Consider the following 17,261-nt stretch of genomic DNA (forward strand, 5'->3'; position numbering starts at 1 on the left):
TCTTGTACCCGCTTCTCCTCTTTCTTCTCTCCTCTCTTCCACATCAGCGTTTAGCCGACTTATAGTCTGCTATTATACTTGCTCTTAGAGCAAGTTTAACAGTGCAGGAGACTATCGACGATAGTATTCATCCACGTCGTATACTCATATATAGCGATCGGGAGAGAAAGCCCATGTAAGAGCATCTCCAACAGGCTCTTTAAATTAGATTCTCCAAACACCCACATAGCCAACTCTCTATCTAATTTAACAAGTCAAACTATATATGCACTCCAATAGCCTCTCCATCTACACTCTCTATTTTAAGTCTACTACCAGTGGGTCCCACATGTCAGCCTTCCTACCCTTCTTCTTCACCCATCCTTTCTACCTTTTCTTTTATTCTCCTCTCTCTCTCCACTCCACACCACCGGACACAAATAGGATTCAGGGAGACGCCGTAGACAACGGCGGCGTCGGCAACGACGACCTCGACATCAACCCAGGGCGCAAAGTTCGTCGCCGTCGGGGTGCGGAACCGCGCGGCCCCTGAATCCGCGCCGCTGACCAAATCGGTGAGGAGGTCGTCGCTCGGATGAGGCGGCGATTGGAGAGGCTGTGTGCGGTGGACGGCGATGGTGGTCAGCAGAGGACGACACGGCGGCGGTCGACGCGAACGGTGCGGACGGCGGCCGCAGCTGACGGCGGCAGTGGTCGGCATGGAGCCGCAGACGGCGGACGGCGACAGTGGTCGGCGCGTGAAGTAGTAGTAGTAGTAGTACGCGAGTAGTAGTATGTGGGACCCACTATTTGGCAAGTCTGCAGGGCTGGGCAAAGGCTGGCCAAATTTGGCCAGAGAGGGAGCGCTTTTGGCTAGCAGGATGGCTTGCCCATCCGATTGGCCATTCTATTGGAGCTCGTTTTTTTTCTTTGAATCGCTAAAATTTGGCTTGAAGAGGCTAATAGAGAGTCTGTTGGAGATGCTCAATAATTATTTAATTTATACATGCACATTCAAATTGAGAATCGCCTAGGGGTCTTCCGCTAGCTCCACGATGTGGTGGGCTAGTCGGCTTGGATTCAAAATCTCATTTCTACCTATTAATTGATATTAGATCCTTCCCTAATATCCAAATCATATGTTCTAGACTAGTTAGATAGGAATTAACTCACACCGCTAGACATGCAACAAAGTGGACCTGTTTGTAGCATGCAAGTGGATCATGGAGAATCTTGGAGATCCACCAAATGTGTCACATATGAACACTTACAAGAGACCAAAACATGAATCGCAGCATGTACGGAAGCCTAATAAACAGTGGTAAAAAAGAACACCACACGTACACCATTGCATGAAAAACCATCATGTCTCTTCATATAATACGTGACATATCAAGGAACAACAAAAGAATAACAAAATAAATAAAAGAGCTGAAGCCAACTACGCAAAGCGAAGACCTCGAAACCCAATAGAAAATAAAAGGAGACTTGGGTAACATTTGAAGGGTGCCTCAACAAAACAATAGCGAGGCCAGCTTGTAGCATCTGATTATTAAGAACAAAACAAAAATGGTCATCTAAGCTAGAACGACAACCATTCTGAAACTAAAACAGCACACATGGAAACAGTATTGCAACTTGGTATCGCATAGAAACAAGCTAACATATGTCAAGGATAGATATATTATCTATGGCGAGAAAACAACCAAAAAGCAACCAACCTAGAAGCGATGAAGGAAACAAGCATCGGCTAAACCTGCCCACAATGGCAATAGGAACTGCACAACAACACGTAGACGCACACCAACCACTCCGACTAAATATGAGAGTAAAAGGCACGGTAACTTACATGAAGCAACCCTTACCTTTGCCGAAGATCCCACCAAATCCCTTGAAACTAACCTGTTCAACCGAACATAACCGATGAAGCAGCACACCTAACCCAGCAATGGTAAAATATAAGAGATTGGGTGAAACATCAACATGAGGTAGCACAAGGCATGCATGTGACCCCAAACAGTATAACGGTATAAGCCAAACAACACAATAGAAATCCCAAATCAGAGAATATACCTTATCGGAAGATGGCAACTGCATACATTTGAGAGATATGATATGCACGATTAAACATGTAGACGCGCCAACTATAACCAGAGAACCGTATGAACCCACCATCGCCACCGCTGCAAAAGAGCGACCGCATATCATAACAAAACAATTTGTGGAATAGAGAAAGCGAACGCAAGAGCATAAATCATAGCTACCAGAGAAAACAAAGAGACCAGCATGGGTCCACCAGCGTCGACCGCACCAGCGGACCAGAAGAACATGATGAAAGAACACACGGGGGGCCGAAAAAAGAACAAAGCCCAACCATACGGACAAGGCAAGATCACGAAGCAAGAGAAACAGCAAAGTGATGGCGATGATACTGGATCTAAGATAGGGAGTGTGAGCACAAGCAAGGTGGCTAGGCGCCGAGAACAGAAGGCAGAACAAAGAAGAACAGATCGAATGATGGGGAGGCGTAAGAGTCTATTGGGATAGGCCCTATATCTAATCTGACCCTTCACCAAGAATGTGTTTGGTTGAAGGGATAAGATGGGTTGGGACGGAACATTTTCATTCTTAAGGTTGTTTGGTTACTGGACCAACCGGGTTGGATTAGACCCAGAGAAAAAAAAAATTCTCGGTAGATGCTGGACGGGACGGTCCCTCCGATTTGCCCGGACCGATCGGCTCTGGGACGGCATCACGCAGAGGGGGAGAGAGTGAGGGCATCGCACAACAGAGGGAAGGTGAGCTCTCACCGTGGCTGACGGCGGCGCGGAGGAGGACGGCTGGAGATCGCTCACCTCGTTCCTCTTCCTCTCCTCCCTCTGTCATCCCTCCTCTTTCATGGGCGCCGGCCGGCTGGAGGTCGCCGCCGGGGATGAAGCTCGTCGGGCGCGTGGAGGAGAGAGGAGGTGGCATTGCAGATGCGCGCCGACGGGTTCGCTGGGCGGCCACGACGGCGGGGAACGCGGGATGGAGGGAGGGCGCCGCCGGGAGGGATGGAGAGCTCTGGGCCAGCATGCATGTCACTGTCGGGCCGGGATGGGGGAGGTCGTCGGCGGAGGGATGGAGACCGTCGGGCGCGCGCAGGGGAGATGGTGATGCATGTGGCCACCGTCGGGGAAGGCTCTGGGCGCCTCTGCGGTGGGGCACGCGCATGGAGGATGCACGCCGTGAGGGAAATTGGTCGTCGCCGGCATGGCAGTGTCATTCGGCGTCGTTTGTCGTGAGGCTGCTAAGACCTAAGAACTACTATTACTGGTGCAGTGCATAATATATATCATCACAAGATATATATTATAGACATATATAACTCATCAATTTCGTATCATGTTTTGGACTTCATCTGATCGATCGAGTCCGTTTGTGCCATACATGCAAGTGTTTCAAAGCTAGACTCAGATCGATCGATCGATCTCTGCCAGAAAATAATTCAGATGGATGCATGTGAGAGTTCATCGATATCGATCGCTGTAGAAACCTAATTAGTTAGAAAGCAAAATTTCTTTGGCATATGATCATATCTGATGCTATATATTTCTGTCTGGACATGTCTTTTCTTTCCTAGTTCTATTTGTGAACTGCAGTAGTGGTATTTGTGCCAATTTTGGGTGGGTAATCAGCGTTGCATATATATACGTTTTATTTTGAAGATGGGAGGTAACTTCACCAACTTATTATGAAAGGTACATTTGGTCAGCACATGTCCATCCCTAGAACCAAACAAGTGATAAATTCATTCTATTTCATCTCATCCCTCCAACCAAATAAAAAATATGGTCCAACCTATCTCACCAAAAAAAATAGAACAAATATATCCTGTAAACCAGGGATGGAACCAACTCATCCCAGCTTGTCCATGAATCAAATACATCCCAAGTAAAGGACTCAAGTCCTACCAAATTTCCTTCCTATCCGAGAGGCCATGAAAGCATAATCGCAAGAAAGTAGATAGGCCCCACACGCGTATACCACCGGAGAAGGGGGTGTTTTTATAGGGCTAAACTTTAGCCTTAGTCATATCGGATGTTTGGACACTTATTTTTAAAATAGTAAACGTAAACTATTAATATATAATCTTGGACTAATTCACGAGACGAATCTAATGAGTCTAATTAATCTATGATTAGCCTATGTGATGCTACAGTAAACATTTACTAATTATAGATTAATTAGACTTAAAAAATTCGTCTCGTGGATTAGCTCTCAATTATGAAATTAATTTTTTTATTAGTCTATGTTTAATACTTTAAATTAGTGTCTAAACATCCGATATAACATGGGGCTAAACTTTTTAGCCCTATCTAAACAACCCCTGAATCCATCCACACGCACCACATCCAACGACGGAAACAATCCCCGATGACGCGACCCACGCCTCCATCGCCCCAAGGCGCCACCCTTTTACTTCTTCGATTGGCTGCAGATGAGCAGCTGAGCTTTTGGTTCTCCCACTGCCGCCCGACGATATATCTAGTGTCCGTTTGCTTCTCTCTCTTTGTTTCTCACTCCACCTAGGATTTTGATGATACGGATCATGAGTCTATAGCCGGCTGACTCATCCTTACTATACGTCTATACCTGCTCTAACTCACCTCGGCCCATGAAGCTACACGTGTATATTTCCATACCTGCTTACGGGTTATCCTCTCTTTGACGTGTATATTTTTGTTTTTGGTTGAGAAATGAATGGTTCTAAACTTGTTGAAAACTTATTGTTGTAGAGACAAGAAATTTTATTCCCCTATGTATGGAATGGTCAATTATTTGAAAATATTGGTACAATTTTTTGGATTATTTTCATTAATGACTGTAACCAAGATAGAGATTATTTTTTAGTTTTATTTGATAGCTTTGTGGAAAAATCCATCGCAAAAATTATAGTTTTACGCTATTTTGCGGTGGAGGCACCTCCTGGACAGGTCGGGCATCGCCTAGGCTCCATCACCAGCGTTTTCACTATGTTTATATCACAACATTCGTAAAAAATTATACATCACTAACACACGCCTAGTCGTCCGGGCTACAAGATATCACTGGCTCCGGCACTAATTTTTACTGAAATATTTTCTATATAAATTTAATTTCAAATTTATAATTTATGATACTGGACCTTAAAGCTGTACATTTACAATATTCTTACAGAAAATAATAATTTATGAATTTTTCATCTTTTATGGAACGCATAAGGAAAGTATTTTGACACATTGATTCATCACAAGAAAACAGCAACAAGGTGGGACAAATAAAATGACTACATATGCAACACATCAAAATTTTGATTTACACATCTTAGCAAAGAGAGAAAAGAAATTGCGAGTCACAAGTAGGCCAATTCCTCCTTTAATGAAAAAACAAACAACTGAGCCAATTCCTCGTTTCAAAAGGAAAAAAAACAAACAAGTGAGCCCATTCCTTACAAATTAGCCTTGTTCAGTTGGCCCAGTAGTGGCTGGGGTTGGGCCGTAATCCGCTGGATTAGCCCGGTGCATATTGAATCCTAGCCCACAAGAAAATGAACATTCTCTAGACATCTTGGAATATTCATGTTATCCTTTTTCTTTAATAAGAAACCACTGCGCATCCCTGTAATGGTAAGAAACTGGATGCATTTCATTAGTTATCAATTAGAAAAATAACAGCTTTCACGACCATTGCACCCTCTGTCAAAACGACCCAAGCGCCGCATGAGACCATGGAACAAGACACAAGCATCATCATCTTTTACTCTGCTTTTTTTTTTGTAACATTTTTTGATGAATAATGTCTTCCACTCTTCCCCATGTAGTAAACTTGGGGTCCAAAAATAGAGATACAAAATGGTAGTGGTAACCAGCTTTAAAACCATGCAACTCACCAACCAGAACGTACGTTTGGCTTCAAAGCACATGACAATACCAATACCATAACCAGACGGTCCCAAACACTTCACCACAGACCCATCAAAAATCAAGCAACATGTTCTGAAAATGACAAGTCCTCCAGCCATCTCTATCATCACCACACCAGCATACTCACCGGAATACCTCTCATGACGATGAATCAATAGGGTTTTCAAGGCTCGACGGCCGCACACAAACCTGGTAGCAACGGCTGCGGCTTCCCTCTGCCCAAGGCGAAACCCCGGGTGCCATCTGGCATGCGGGGGCCAGGTGGCTGCTTGGTGGCGCCAATTGGCAGCTGCAGGTGCTGCTCAGGCTTGGCTTGCTGCTGATTGGGCGGAGTACCGACATGATGGGCACCACCGCGGTTGCTACCTTGGTGGTGGTGGTTGCTGCCATGGTGATTGTGGTGCTGACCGTTGGGGTAGTTCTGGTGGTGGTGGTTGTTGTTATGCTGATGGTAGCCACGCCCTCGCCCTCTGCCACCACGACCGCGACCTCTGCCACGTCTTGGACCTTCCTTATCATTGGAACCGTCATCGAACTGTGCAGCATTAAGGTGTTAGAGGCCCTGAGTTTTTTATTCATCACAACTCACAGGGAAGAAGAGCAAGGTTGTAAACTAAGTGGATTGGCAGTACATAGCAGATTCTTGGTAAACTTTATGTACAGTAAATAGCAACATTGTTATCTGTTTTATAGATATTGTAAGTTTATTGACGAGTTTTTTTCTATTATTTGATATATGAATTATGAATGTTCGCTTAGGTCTTACCAAGTGGTCTGGCAACATATCTGACAATAGAGAGGGCTGTTCGAGTTGCTTCTCATTTGATTGGTTTGAAGTGGAGACATCCTCCTCGCCATTTCCATCAGCTTCATAAATTCCCTTTTTCCCTTTGCCTGCCCCCTTTGTCTGCATTTTAGAAAGATAATACCAAAACTGGAAGATGAGACTCCAAACTAACACATCAACTAAAAGCATCCCACGACGCACATATGCAACTCATTCCTGTTTGCATTGTACCAGGTAGATAAAAATATCAAGAACTTTGAATAATAAGTATAGCAGCTGCAAGGTATATAAGAAAAGGAGAGCTAGTCACGGTTGATAACAGTACTGCCACTAATAAGGCATAGTGATAAAGATCACATGATGCATTTAAAGGAAATAAAAAATACAATATCCAAAAGCAGCTTTCAGGTTTCAGCTGCCAGCAATTTGCAGTTCACCAATTACATATTCATGCATGGTCAAGACACACACGTGTATATTGTACAGGAAAAATAGAAGGCTAGCTTATGTGCTACTATCAAGTTAATTAATAGATTATTAGTTGATTACCGTGCAGGTATTCAACAACCTAACTCTAAGCCCATTTCTCCAATTCTTCTCATCATTAAGCTCCAGAATCTGCATTAGATCAAGCCAAAAGTAAGATAATATATATAGTCAAGGAGGTACTGCTTCATGAAATTCATAATAAGTAACACATACCGCCTTCTCAGCATCTTCAATAGTCTCATACTCCACAAAAGCATGCAGCTACTCCAAAAGAAAAAAAATGCATCACTTCATTAATAAACCAATGAACAAATGCTATTGTAAAAGCATACAAGTATGAATACAGGGTCAAATGATCACTTCAACCATGCAGTGTTATCAAGTCATCCAATTAGTTGTGATTAGCTCTCCTGATCTTGATTAGGTGCTCCAACGCTTATTAGCCCAACTAGAAACCTAGTCGTCTACAGTCAAGGACAACAAGGGGAGGGAAATGTGAGTTGAACTTGAGGACAGACAGGCTGCTCCCTCCCTGGACGTACCGGCAGAGCACCCACGCTTTCCATTTCCCTTCCTCAAACTGCAAGTGGGTTAGTCTTAAGCCCCACCCCCACCGGTCTCAAGTTGCTCTGCTTCTCTAATTCTCAGTATCTACTCTGCCCCTCTTACCGGCTAGTCATGACTGACTGGCTTGTCAGTACCCATACGACTAGGCTCAACTAGCACTGACTTCAAAACATTGAAACATGTTGCATGTATTGTCAGGAAAAGTAATGGTAACTTCAACTATGTTGCACATTTTCTAAACAAGTCAAAAATAAACAAACATAGGTTTCATGCATGTTTTATAGCAAACAACTTGGTATGTTTAAAAAGATAACATGAATGAGACTTCATATAGCTAAGTAAAATCTTCCATGATGATAAAGGTATCAAACAGGGGAAAGAGAAAGGGTGCAGGCTAACAGCACAAAAGCAACGTACTGGATGAGGGCTAACATTGTGTTCAGACTTGCAAGTAAATCAAGCAAGTGTGCAACAAAACCTGACACATATTGTGCCCTATAGATCCACAAGAAATGTTCAACTCAAATTAATATTAGTCACTATTAGCCAGCTAGGTAATAGAACTCATGGTAGTTTTCAGAATTGACTTCTGCGATTATCAAAAACAAAAGTACATCTAGCAGTCACAGAAGTCAAAGCCAATACTAAATAGGGTAGTCTATCTAAAGACAACATTGAATGGGAACTCTATCTCAAGACAATGCTAAATAGTGAAGTTTATGTTAGATAAGGGGCAAGTCTCCCATAAAAAGCATACATCCGTAAGCCTTCATACTGCTCATTGTTCACCTAATATAATTGGGTTAATTGGATTCATACCATTGCAACTTGGGTTAATTGGATTCATACCATTGCAACTTTGGCTGTTTAGAAAAATATCATTATAATTCATGAAACCGCATAGATGCCATTAGTATTTCTTCCAAATTGAAATCATGCCATTATAGGCCCACAAATCAGCATACAACTCGTTTTCCCCGTACCGTATTATCGTGTGGTCATTTTTGCCCCTGTCTGGCCCTGCTCGAACACCGACGGCGACGACGGAATCAGCGGTGGGGGGCTGTCCTGGCGGCAGTGCAGCGCAAGAGGAGGTGGGGAGTGGGGACGCTGAGTTTTTGAGGAGGATCAAGGAGCTCGCAGCAGTGGTGGGGGTGGCTTGCTGTGCTGGTCTAGGTATGCATCTCGCTCTGCAGGTCATTGCACAACATTGCCTTCCACATGTGCTGTAGCGTGAAGCTCTGAAGCTCCAGCACGACGAGAACCATCGACGAGAAGGCACGGCCCACTGAATCGCCGGTGGAACATAGCAGCTTCTCGTCCCACCACATCTGCTGCGTCACCGGCTACTGACGCTGCTTCTTCTGCTTCAACATCTAAAGCGACCGAGGCATCTCGGCGTTGCTTGCGCTCCGCTCCACGCTCACTGGCCACCCCCACAGCCACCGCGAGCTCCTCGATTCTTCTCAAGAACCTGCGGCCCCACATCCTCTTGCGCTGCACCACCGCCAGGACAGCCCCCCAACGCCAATTCCGTCGTCGCCGTCGGTGTTCGAGCAGGGCCAGACAGGGGCAAAAATGACCACACGATAATACGGTATGAGGAAAACGAGTTGTATGCTGATTTGCGGGCCCATAATGCCATGATTTCAATTTAGAAGAAATACCAATGGCATCAACGTGGTTTCGTGAATTATAATGGTATTTTTCTAAACAGTAAAAGTTACAATGGTATAAATCCAATTAACCCAATATAATTTATCATGTGCCACTATAATGGAGTAGAATGCCCGCGGCAGTACTGCTAGAGGATGAAAGTTTGCAAAAGATTCTAATGCAGTTGATCACGTAATTGATAAGAATTGAATGAGAATTACCTTGTTGGCAAACAGCATATCTAGCTTGGCAGATCTATTAGTAGCAGGACTATTGCCATTTGAAGATTGAGGATAACAAGTTCGAATGGTCTTCACACTAGAGCATGCAAAAGTCAATATTTTTTCTAAGGTAAAAGGGGAAAAAAAGAAGTTCACATGTTGCAAACTCCTACCTGCCAACAGCTGAAAAGATCTTCATAAGATTCTGATAACAGGGATCACCAGGAAGATTTTCTGCAACAACTATTCGGGACTACAATAAAGATGAAGAAGCCACATAAATCAGTGTACATTATCATAGATTTACAAAAAAATAAAACAGCATGTGATTGAAATTCATGAATACCTGGAGGTACTGCATATCAGATTCAGTAAATGACTGGAGCCTCTTGACTCGTTTCCCATCATCACTTACAACCTGCGATGTGAATAATATGAGCAGATAAACGGATTTTCTTTGCCACAAATACCAGTAGATAAAAACTGCTAAACTGGCGTATTACTCCTTCAAAAGGGTGCCACAGTAGGGTATGAAGAAACTTACAAGTTTTGATGAGGTACGAAGAGCTGCGGCAAGCATTGAATTATTATGCACTAACGCTTTTATTTTATTGAAGCCAGCAATTACTGTTATTGGCACTGCATTTGCGAAGAAAAATTGACATGTTACCACCAAACATGGCTTGTTATTATGTAGTCTTGACTCTTGAACCAAATAAAACTTAATATTACCTCTTTTAACCCAAATATTTAGGGAAATAATTAATAACCTAAAAACATCATTTTCCCCTGGCATTAATAACCTAAAAATATTCATGTGCATCTAACATCTAGGATATGTTTCCCTTTCTCCTTTTGGAAAGAATAGTAAGCTGTATCAGAAAATGTGTATTGCCAACCATTTTGCTTTGAAGAAATATATTACTCATAAACATCATTACAATCATGTTAAAAGATAATCAAAATTCTCCAAATAATCCATTCAAATAAATATAATGACTCACCATATCCCTCAGGGTCCTTGGTAATAAATCTCATCAGGTGTTCCGTCGTTGCTAGATTTATATCACTGAAATAGAACTCCACCTACAAAATTGTACTCAACAGTTTCAGGCAATAGAAAACACAAAGGAAAAGATAAGGGTGAACATTTGTCATCAACATGGTAAGGCGAGAAACTATATGAACTTATTCTTGGCATCAACTGTAAGAGTAGATGGAAAACATAATAAAATAGGGAAAGGCACAAAGAATCCAACATCAACTGGCCCAGAAAATCCAACAAATGTAACACAGATTACTCATCAATTCTATGCTCTGAAGAGACAACTAGAAACCACCAGAAAGCTCGCTGCCACCAGAACAGGGATGATACAACAGGGTAGGGCTGTTCAACAATGGCTTTAAGGCATTTTAGCTCGTTAACCCAGCCCAGACCAAAATAGTATGGTTTGGATTGGTCTGGTTTCACGGGTTAAACCATTTCCTCAACACAAGGAAGCAAATCGAGATTATCAGTCACAAGTGCAAGAAACAATAATGACATTTGGTGAAGTCGGCAGCTCTAGATTGCATGACGGAGCTTCCCAAGAAGACAAGCACCACGGAGCAAGTTGCAGAAATCACATCCATGAGTCATCTACGGATCAACCACACATTGACATGAATGGCTGTAAAGGCGAGGCCCATCAGCCATCAAGCATCCGATGAATTGTTCACGAGGGTATGTAGTCATGGCCACCGTCGGGACACAGCCCGCTTGTATTTTATCTGTTCTGTACGACGATAGATTTCTATAATCAATTTGTCAACTGTGTACTCGGGCTAGTCCTGGACTGGGACTGAATATATTTTTAGCCTAGAATTCTGGTTTTGATTAGTACACGGTATGGACTGTTGAAGTGCACGGTTATGACTTCGGACTTACCAATGCACCGATCTTCTTCATAAATTTGATGAAGGTGTTCAGAGTTTTTGAATAAATTTGTGGTGGTCATTCTGAGGATTGAGTTGATTGCTACTATCATGGATGCCTTAGAAGCTGCTTGTATTTTATCTATTCTGTAAGAGATATATTTCTATAATAATTTGTCAACTGTGTACTTGGGCTGGTCCTGGACCGGGACTGAATATACTTTAAGCCTAGAATTCTGGTTTTGTGAATTTCTAGGTGTGACACAAATGAAAATTGAACACAAAAACATGCATATGAACAGATATTTTGATATGATTGCAACAGCTTCCTCCACTAAATGTTAAATCATGTGATCATGAAGGACAAAAGTAATTCTATTGTATTCTACAGTTTTATAAACTAGACAACATGCTGATTGCTATAATGTTAGACTACTAGGAATATTTCCCTCAATTGTGACATAAATTCAAAAAACAAACAGCTGACCTGATAAAATTTCACAAAATAATTTAAAAGTTCACCATCCTAGCACACCTAAATATTCTTCAAACCTAAACTGCTACAGAAACCACGCGGTTGAGAGGGAACAAGATGGCATGGCATCCAGACCATAGTTACTTATTAGGATAGGACTGAACCAGACCATCAGCCTGACAAGAAAAAACCAGAAACAGGGCCTCAGCCATTTCGGTTCACTTACAAGATCAGGTATGAAGGAAAAAATGGTTCAACCATGGATTTTAAGTAGAGACCTACTGGACCAGACATTAAGCCACTATGGACTGGGACAGACATGCTACTAGCACGGCGCATGGAATAAACCGAATGGACTAGAAGGACGTTTCTTGCCCCTGGTCTAGTCGGTCCAACTGGTAGGACCAATCAAACCATGAATCAAGGGCTCCGCTGGTCCAATGACCTGTCCAGTCCTGATAATTGTGATCTAGGTAGGTTTCTTAGAGCATGTCCAACAGCTCATCCATCTCATACTCCATCAATAAAATAGAGGATGAAAAGTAAAAAAATGTGGTCCATCAGTTTATCCAAACCATCCATTTTTAGCCATCATCCATATGGGGTTGAGTTTCTCTCTCCTTACTCCAAATGGGGATCTCTCCTTACTCCAAATGGGGATGCAAGACTATTTCTTGAGTAGTATATGCTTAAGGGGAAATGGATAGTTGATTGATATTAATAAAATATAGTTTGTTATGATATGGAGGATGTAATATGGATGGTTTGCTGGAGTACAAACAGATATGAATGAGGAATCTTTTTTGAGTGATCATTCAAATGGAGTTATAGAGGACCAAATTTAGATGAGCTATTGGCCATGCTCTTAGTTGTGGTCAAGGCAAGGGGAACTGGCTCCCATCATTTCTACTAACAAGCCAAAATTTGAACACTAAGACTGATTTTGAAGTTGTTTTTGTGGTTTTCTTTACTGTAGTTTATTTCGCAGCATTAGTTTTTGGACAGTATGGACATGTATATAAAAAGTTTCACCCACAAATTATTTTCCTAACAAGCCGTTTCACTTTTCCTCAAACAAGCAACACGATGGGAGCCTAAGACCCTGTTTGTTACACCTCCAACTCAGTTTTTTTTTTCTTTTGAGATGAGTTTTCCTAGCTCCAGAAATTCTGAAGTTGGAGCTGGGGCTAGATTAATGTTGTTGATGTGAGATATTTTGTTCACGCTTTAGGCTAGAATTAAACACCTTTTTTAATAATAAACTCTATATCTGCAAGAATAAGCTGAGCCCTGCCAAACAGGGCTTAGTGCAGAATAGAGGAGAATTAAAGGGTAATGCTGAACAGAACAGAATCAAAATCAAGCTATACAGAGCAAACAATGCCGCAACAACCAAGTTTCAGTTTCAGACTAAATCAAGCACAAGAAAAACAAGTAACCACACACGACCACAAGTGCTCTTGATGCTCAGCTCAAAAAACTAATACATTCCACAATTCAAGAACCTAAGCTGACCAGTATCGTGGAATTCAGTGGTGCAGTGATCCTTATAACTAGGAGTTTTTTTTTTCATAAATTGCATCCCCAACCTTTCATTCGTTTTTAAAAATAATCATAAATGGCTAGTAAAGATAACATCCTGCCAGTACCTGCTTGGACTCTGGATGCTGTTAAAGTCAATACATGATCAGTAAAGTCAAAATATTAATATTTTTAATCTACTTTCCCCCTAAATCATCCAACTTTAATTGACTGGATACCGATAATATTTGTTTTGCGACCGATGTGATTGCATCTATCTACCAGAAATAGATGCCTACCTGTTTGGTGATCTTGTGCACCACCTCGTCGGGTAGCCCGTCTACCAGCGGCTCCACCGCCTCCGGCGAAGCGCGCTCCACCTCCGGCTCCTGCTCCTCGGCGGCGGCGGCGGCAAAGCCACCCCCACCACCCCTCACCGGCGCGTAGTACTCGAACGGCCGGTGGTGCGGCGGCGGCGCCGCGAAGTAGGCCGCCCGCGGCGGCGGCGGAGGGGGAGGAGCCGCGGCGAACACGCGGATCACCTGCGGCGGCGGAGGGGGCGCCGCCGCGGGGGCGACCCGCGGCACGAACTCCGGCGCCTGCGCGTTGAGCCGGCTGGCCGAGCCGCTCCTCTGCAGCCCCCCCGCTGGCCGCTCCGCCGCGATCTGGTCGGCCACCTCCTGCTGCGGCATCATCGGGGCAAAGCCAGGTAGCAGTAGAGAGGGCCGGCCGCTACTAGTAGCTCGTGATAGCGGCTGATATAGGGGATAATAGCGCGAGCCTGGTCTAGTAGCGGCGGCGGGGGTACAAGGGAGAGCTCGGGGTGGGTAATGGCGGAGAAGGGGAAGCTCTCGAAGAGCTAGGGTTCAGGCGAGGTCGGGTATTTATAGGGCGCTGACCCTGGCAGAGGCTCTCGCGGCGGCGGAAGGGGCGGCGACCGTGGGGGTGGGAGCCTGGATGCACCCGGTGTACCGTGGGATACGTCCGATCTGCCTCGGGTTCGGGGAATGGCTAAGCTGGGGCTTGGACGCGGTCTAGGGACCTGGTGGGAGTGGGAGGGCGACCCTGAGAGGAAGTATGAAGCGAAGGAGCAGAGACAGAAATATCTCCGGACAGGAAACAAAAAATCTAACAAACGTCATCGACAAACGCATAATTCTAACAAATATTATCCACGAGCGTAACTTTTAACAAATACCATCCTATAAATCAGAACTTCCCAGAAATACCATCTCCGTCACTACTCTGTTAACCCAGCTGGTACTGTGCAATGACCATTTTAGCCTCATAAGGCTGTGCAAATACCAGCTCTATCTAATTTATTCATACTTCTTTAACATCTTTAGCTTATAGAGCTCCAACCATGATCATCCTTGCATGGTAATAACAAATAAAGGCCTTTTTACCAAACCAAAAGGCAAAAGTCTCTAATTAATTATAAAGTTAAGCTATAAAATTCAAAATAGTTGTACAATGTGCGGATGTGATTTTTTTAATTCCATAACAAGGCACGGCCATTTTCCTAGTAAATAAATAAATATACGAAAAAGCAAATCGTATTATTTTTTGGAATACTTGACAGCATAGCAATTCACATAAGCGATGCATTGTGCATGGATAGCTGCCACAAACAAGAAGCTGCCAACTTACAATTGTAACACATAGATTAAATAAAATTCTTACAGAGCACACATAGTGTAGTAGTCTACTCCCCATTGCCCGTCGAATCGCCACCGCCGCTGCCGTGGGTCGCATCACCGCCACCGCCGCCGTCACAGCCGTCCCCACCGCCGCAAGCAGTATCCCCGCCGTCGCTGCCGCCGGGGGATGCATCACCATTGCCGCAGCCCGCATTGCCTGCGCCGTCGCAACGGCTGTAGGCAACATCACCCGCGGCGATGTCATCCCAGCCTGTGCTGGGGAGGTCGCAGCCCCGGCGCCATCGGCGCAGCTCGCGCCATAGGGCCCGCCGCCACGGCCGTCGCAACCCTCGTCGTGGCCGTCGGATCCCCAACCGCCCCTGCGCTGCAGGCGCCGAAGGCCGCATCGCTACAGCCGTCGCATCCTCCCTAGCCACCGCCGGTGCATCGACCCTGCCGCCGCTAGAGCAAGCTGCTGGTTTAGGGTTAGCCATATCACGTGTTTTTCCTTTTTATTTTCTTTTACATTTTTACATGTTAAGTGCTTACCCTTCGTATGAGGACTATTTGGTCATTTCAACAAAAGTAACAGTAGCTAACGGAGATATTTTAACAAAGCAGCGACGGAGATAGCATTTCTAGAAAGTTTTGGTTTGTAGGATGGCATTTGCTGGAAGTCACGCTCGTGAATGGCATTTGTTAGAATTATGCGCTCGTTGATGGCGTTTGTTAGATTTTCTCCAAAAAAAAAGAGGAACGGAAATAGTCGCTTTTTCTTTTACACTTTTGAATATTTCGAGTAGTCTATTTGTACGAATTTTATTTATTGCTAATTGTCGTGTGTTTTTTCTTTTTCATCTATGATTTTATATTTTTCTTGACAAGTAGATCTTAAACGCAGGCACTTATAACATATGTGCACTATTAACATAAACAATATCCTTGTAACCACCTATGAAGTTACTTTTAACGTACGTCACTTCCAACTAAAATAATAAAATAATAATTAGATATAGATACAACTAGTCATATCAAAGTGTTTGGAATAGAAAGTTTTGCTAAGGTGTCAATATACGTATCGCATGGATTGGTTAGGCATGGTGGCTCTTTATTCACGTTGCTCTGAGCACCATGCTATTTTTTAAAAAAATTGTAATGATCATACTCATCTTTGGTAAGTATTGGATAATTTTATCTACATTTAGTAGGATAGAGTACAACATTGATTAAATCTTTCAAGTTGAAATACATTCTTATACAATTCAACACTAGTGAAAACCATGCACCAAAATATCATATCATGCATTTTATCTTGCAATGTATTTTTAAAGTAGGACAGAGTATAATTGTCTTTATACCTATTTGATAACTATTACACCATAAACTTAAACTTAGAAGCTTGTAACGAATGCAGAATAAGACTGAGAAAGACGATACATAGAAAAATGTGAGTCATTAGCGCACGATTAATTAAATATTTATTATTATAAACATAAAAATAGGTTAATATGGTTTCTTAAAGCAACTCTACCGTAGATTTTTTTTTTGCAAAAACAAACTTTTAGCATTTTCATCGACCATGTTCATGGAAAATTAGAAGATTTTTCTCCCTTTCAATCGATAACAAATGTTAACTAAGTAAATAAGATGAGGTGGCCTAGAAAGGTATTCATACTTGTGACTTATACGAATATTACGCTACAAAACCTACTAGAAGCTTGCTAAAAGTATAGAACATGTAAATAAGACGATATGAAGTAGAAAGTTTTGCGTACCTTGTGTTCTTGAACATGACAATTATACCACATAAAGAGGTGTTAAAGCTCCAAGGTCGTGTTCTTTAACCTGTTTTTTTTAAATTTTCATGACTTTTGCGCACACGTTTTTCAAACTACCAAACGGAGCATTTTTTCCAAAAAGTTTCTATATAGAGGTTCATTGTCTTACCTTTCAAAAATATATTTTTAACTATGCAATAGCTAATTCTAGTATTTACACCATTAAATATCAATCAGAAAAATCAGATAATCTGTCATCATTTAAAAGCTAAAACAGAGCACAACCCAA

At 42.9% G+C, this 17,261-nt stretch overlaps 1 protein-coding gene across 1 annotated transcript; it reads right to left on the reverse strand.

Annotated features, from left to right (window-relative positions):
- Positions 1–5,736: 5,736 nt before the first annotated feature.
- On the reverse strand, positions 5,737–14,397 carry LOC102710935 (la-related protein 6B-like). The gene is made up of 10 exons (XM_015842759.2): positions 13,854–14,397; positions 10,649–10,730; positions 10,189–10,283; positions 9,991–10,062; positions 9,818–9,897; positions 9,645–9,741; positions 7,414–7,461; positions 7,261–7,329; positions 6,691–6,831; positions 5,737–6,459 (listed from the first exon to the last, which is right to left on the reverse strand). The coding sequence occupies exons 1-10, from the start codon at positions 14,247–14,249 to the stop codon at positions 6,088–6,090; spliced, it is 1,452 nt and encodes a 483-aa protein (XP_015698245.2). The 5' UTR covers positions 14,250–14,397; the 3' UTR covers positions 5,737–6,087.
- Positions 14,398–17,261: the final 2,864 nt, after the last annotated feature.

The sequence above is a fragment of the Oryza brachyantha genome, chromosome 12 (assembly GCF_000231095.2).
Source record: "Oryza brachyantha chromosome 12, ObraRS2, whole genome shotgun sequence".
Taxonomy (NCBI): Eukaryota; Viridiplantae; Streptophyta; class Magnoliopsida; order Poales; family Poaceae; genus Oryza; species Oryza brachyantha.

What these genes read in the sequence shown, in the direction of transcription:
- LOC102710935 (XM_015842759.2), bottom strand. Translation starts at nt 14,249, where the DNA reads ATGATGCCGCAGCAGGAGGTGGCCGACCAGATCGCGGCGGAGCGGCCA. An exon ending in CAAGGACCCTGAGGGATATG is followed by an intron (nt 10,284 to 10,648) that starts GTGAGTCATTAT and finishes TCGCAAATGCAG; the next exon opens with TGCCAATAACAGTAATTGCT. An exon ending in TTCGTACCTCATCAAAACTT is followed by an intron (nt 10,063 to 10,188) that starts GTAAGTTTCTTC and finishes TTCACATCGCAG; the next exon opens with GTTGTAAGTGATGATGGGAA.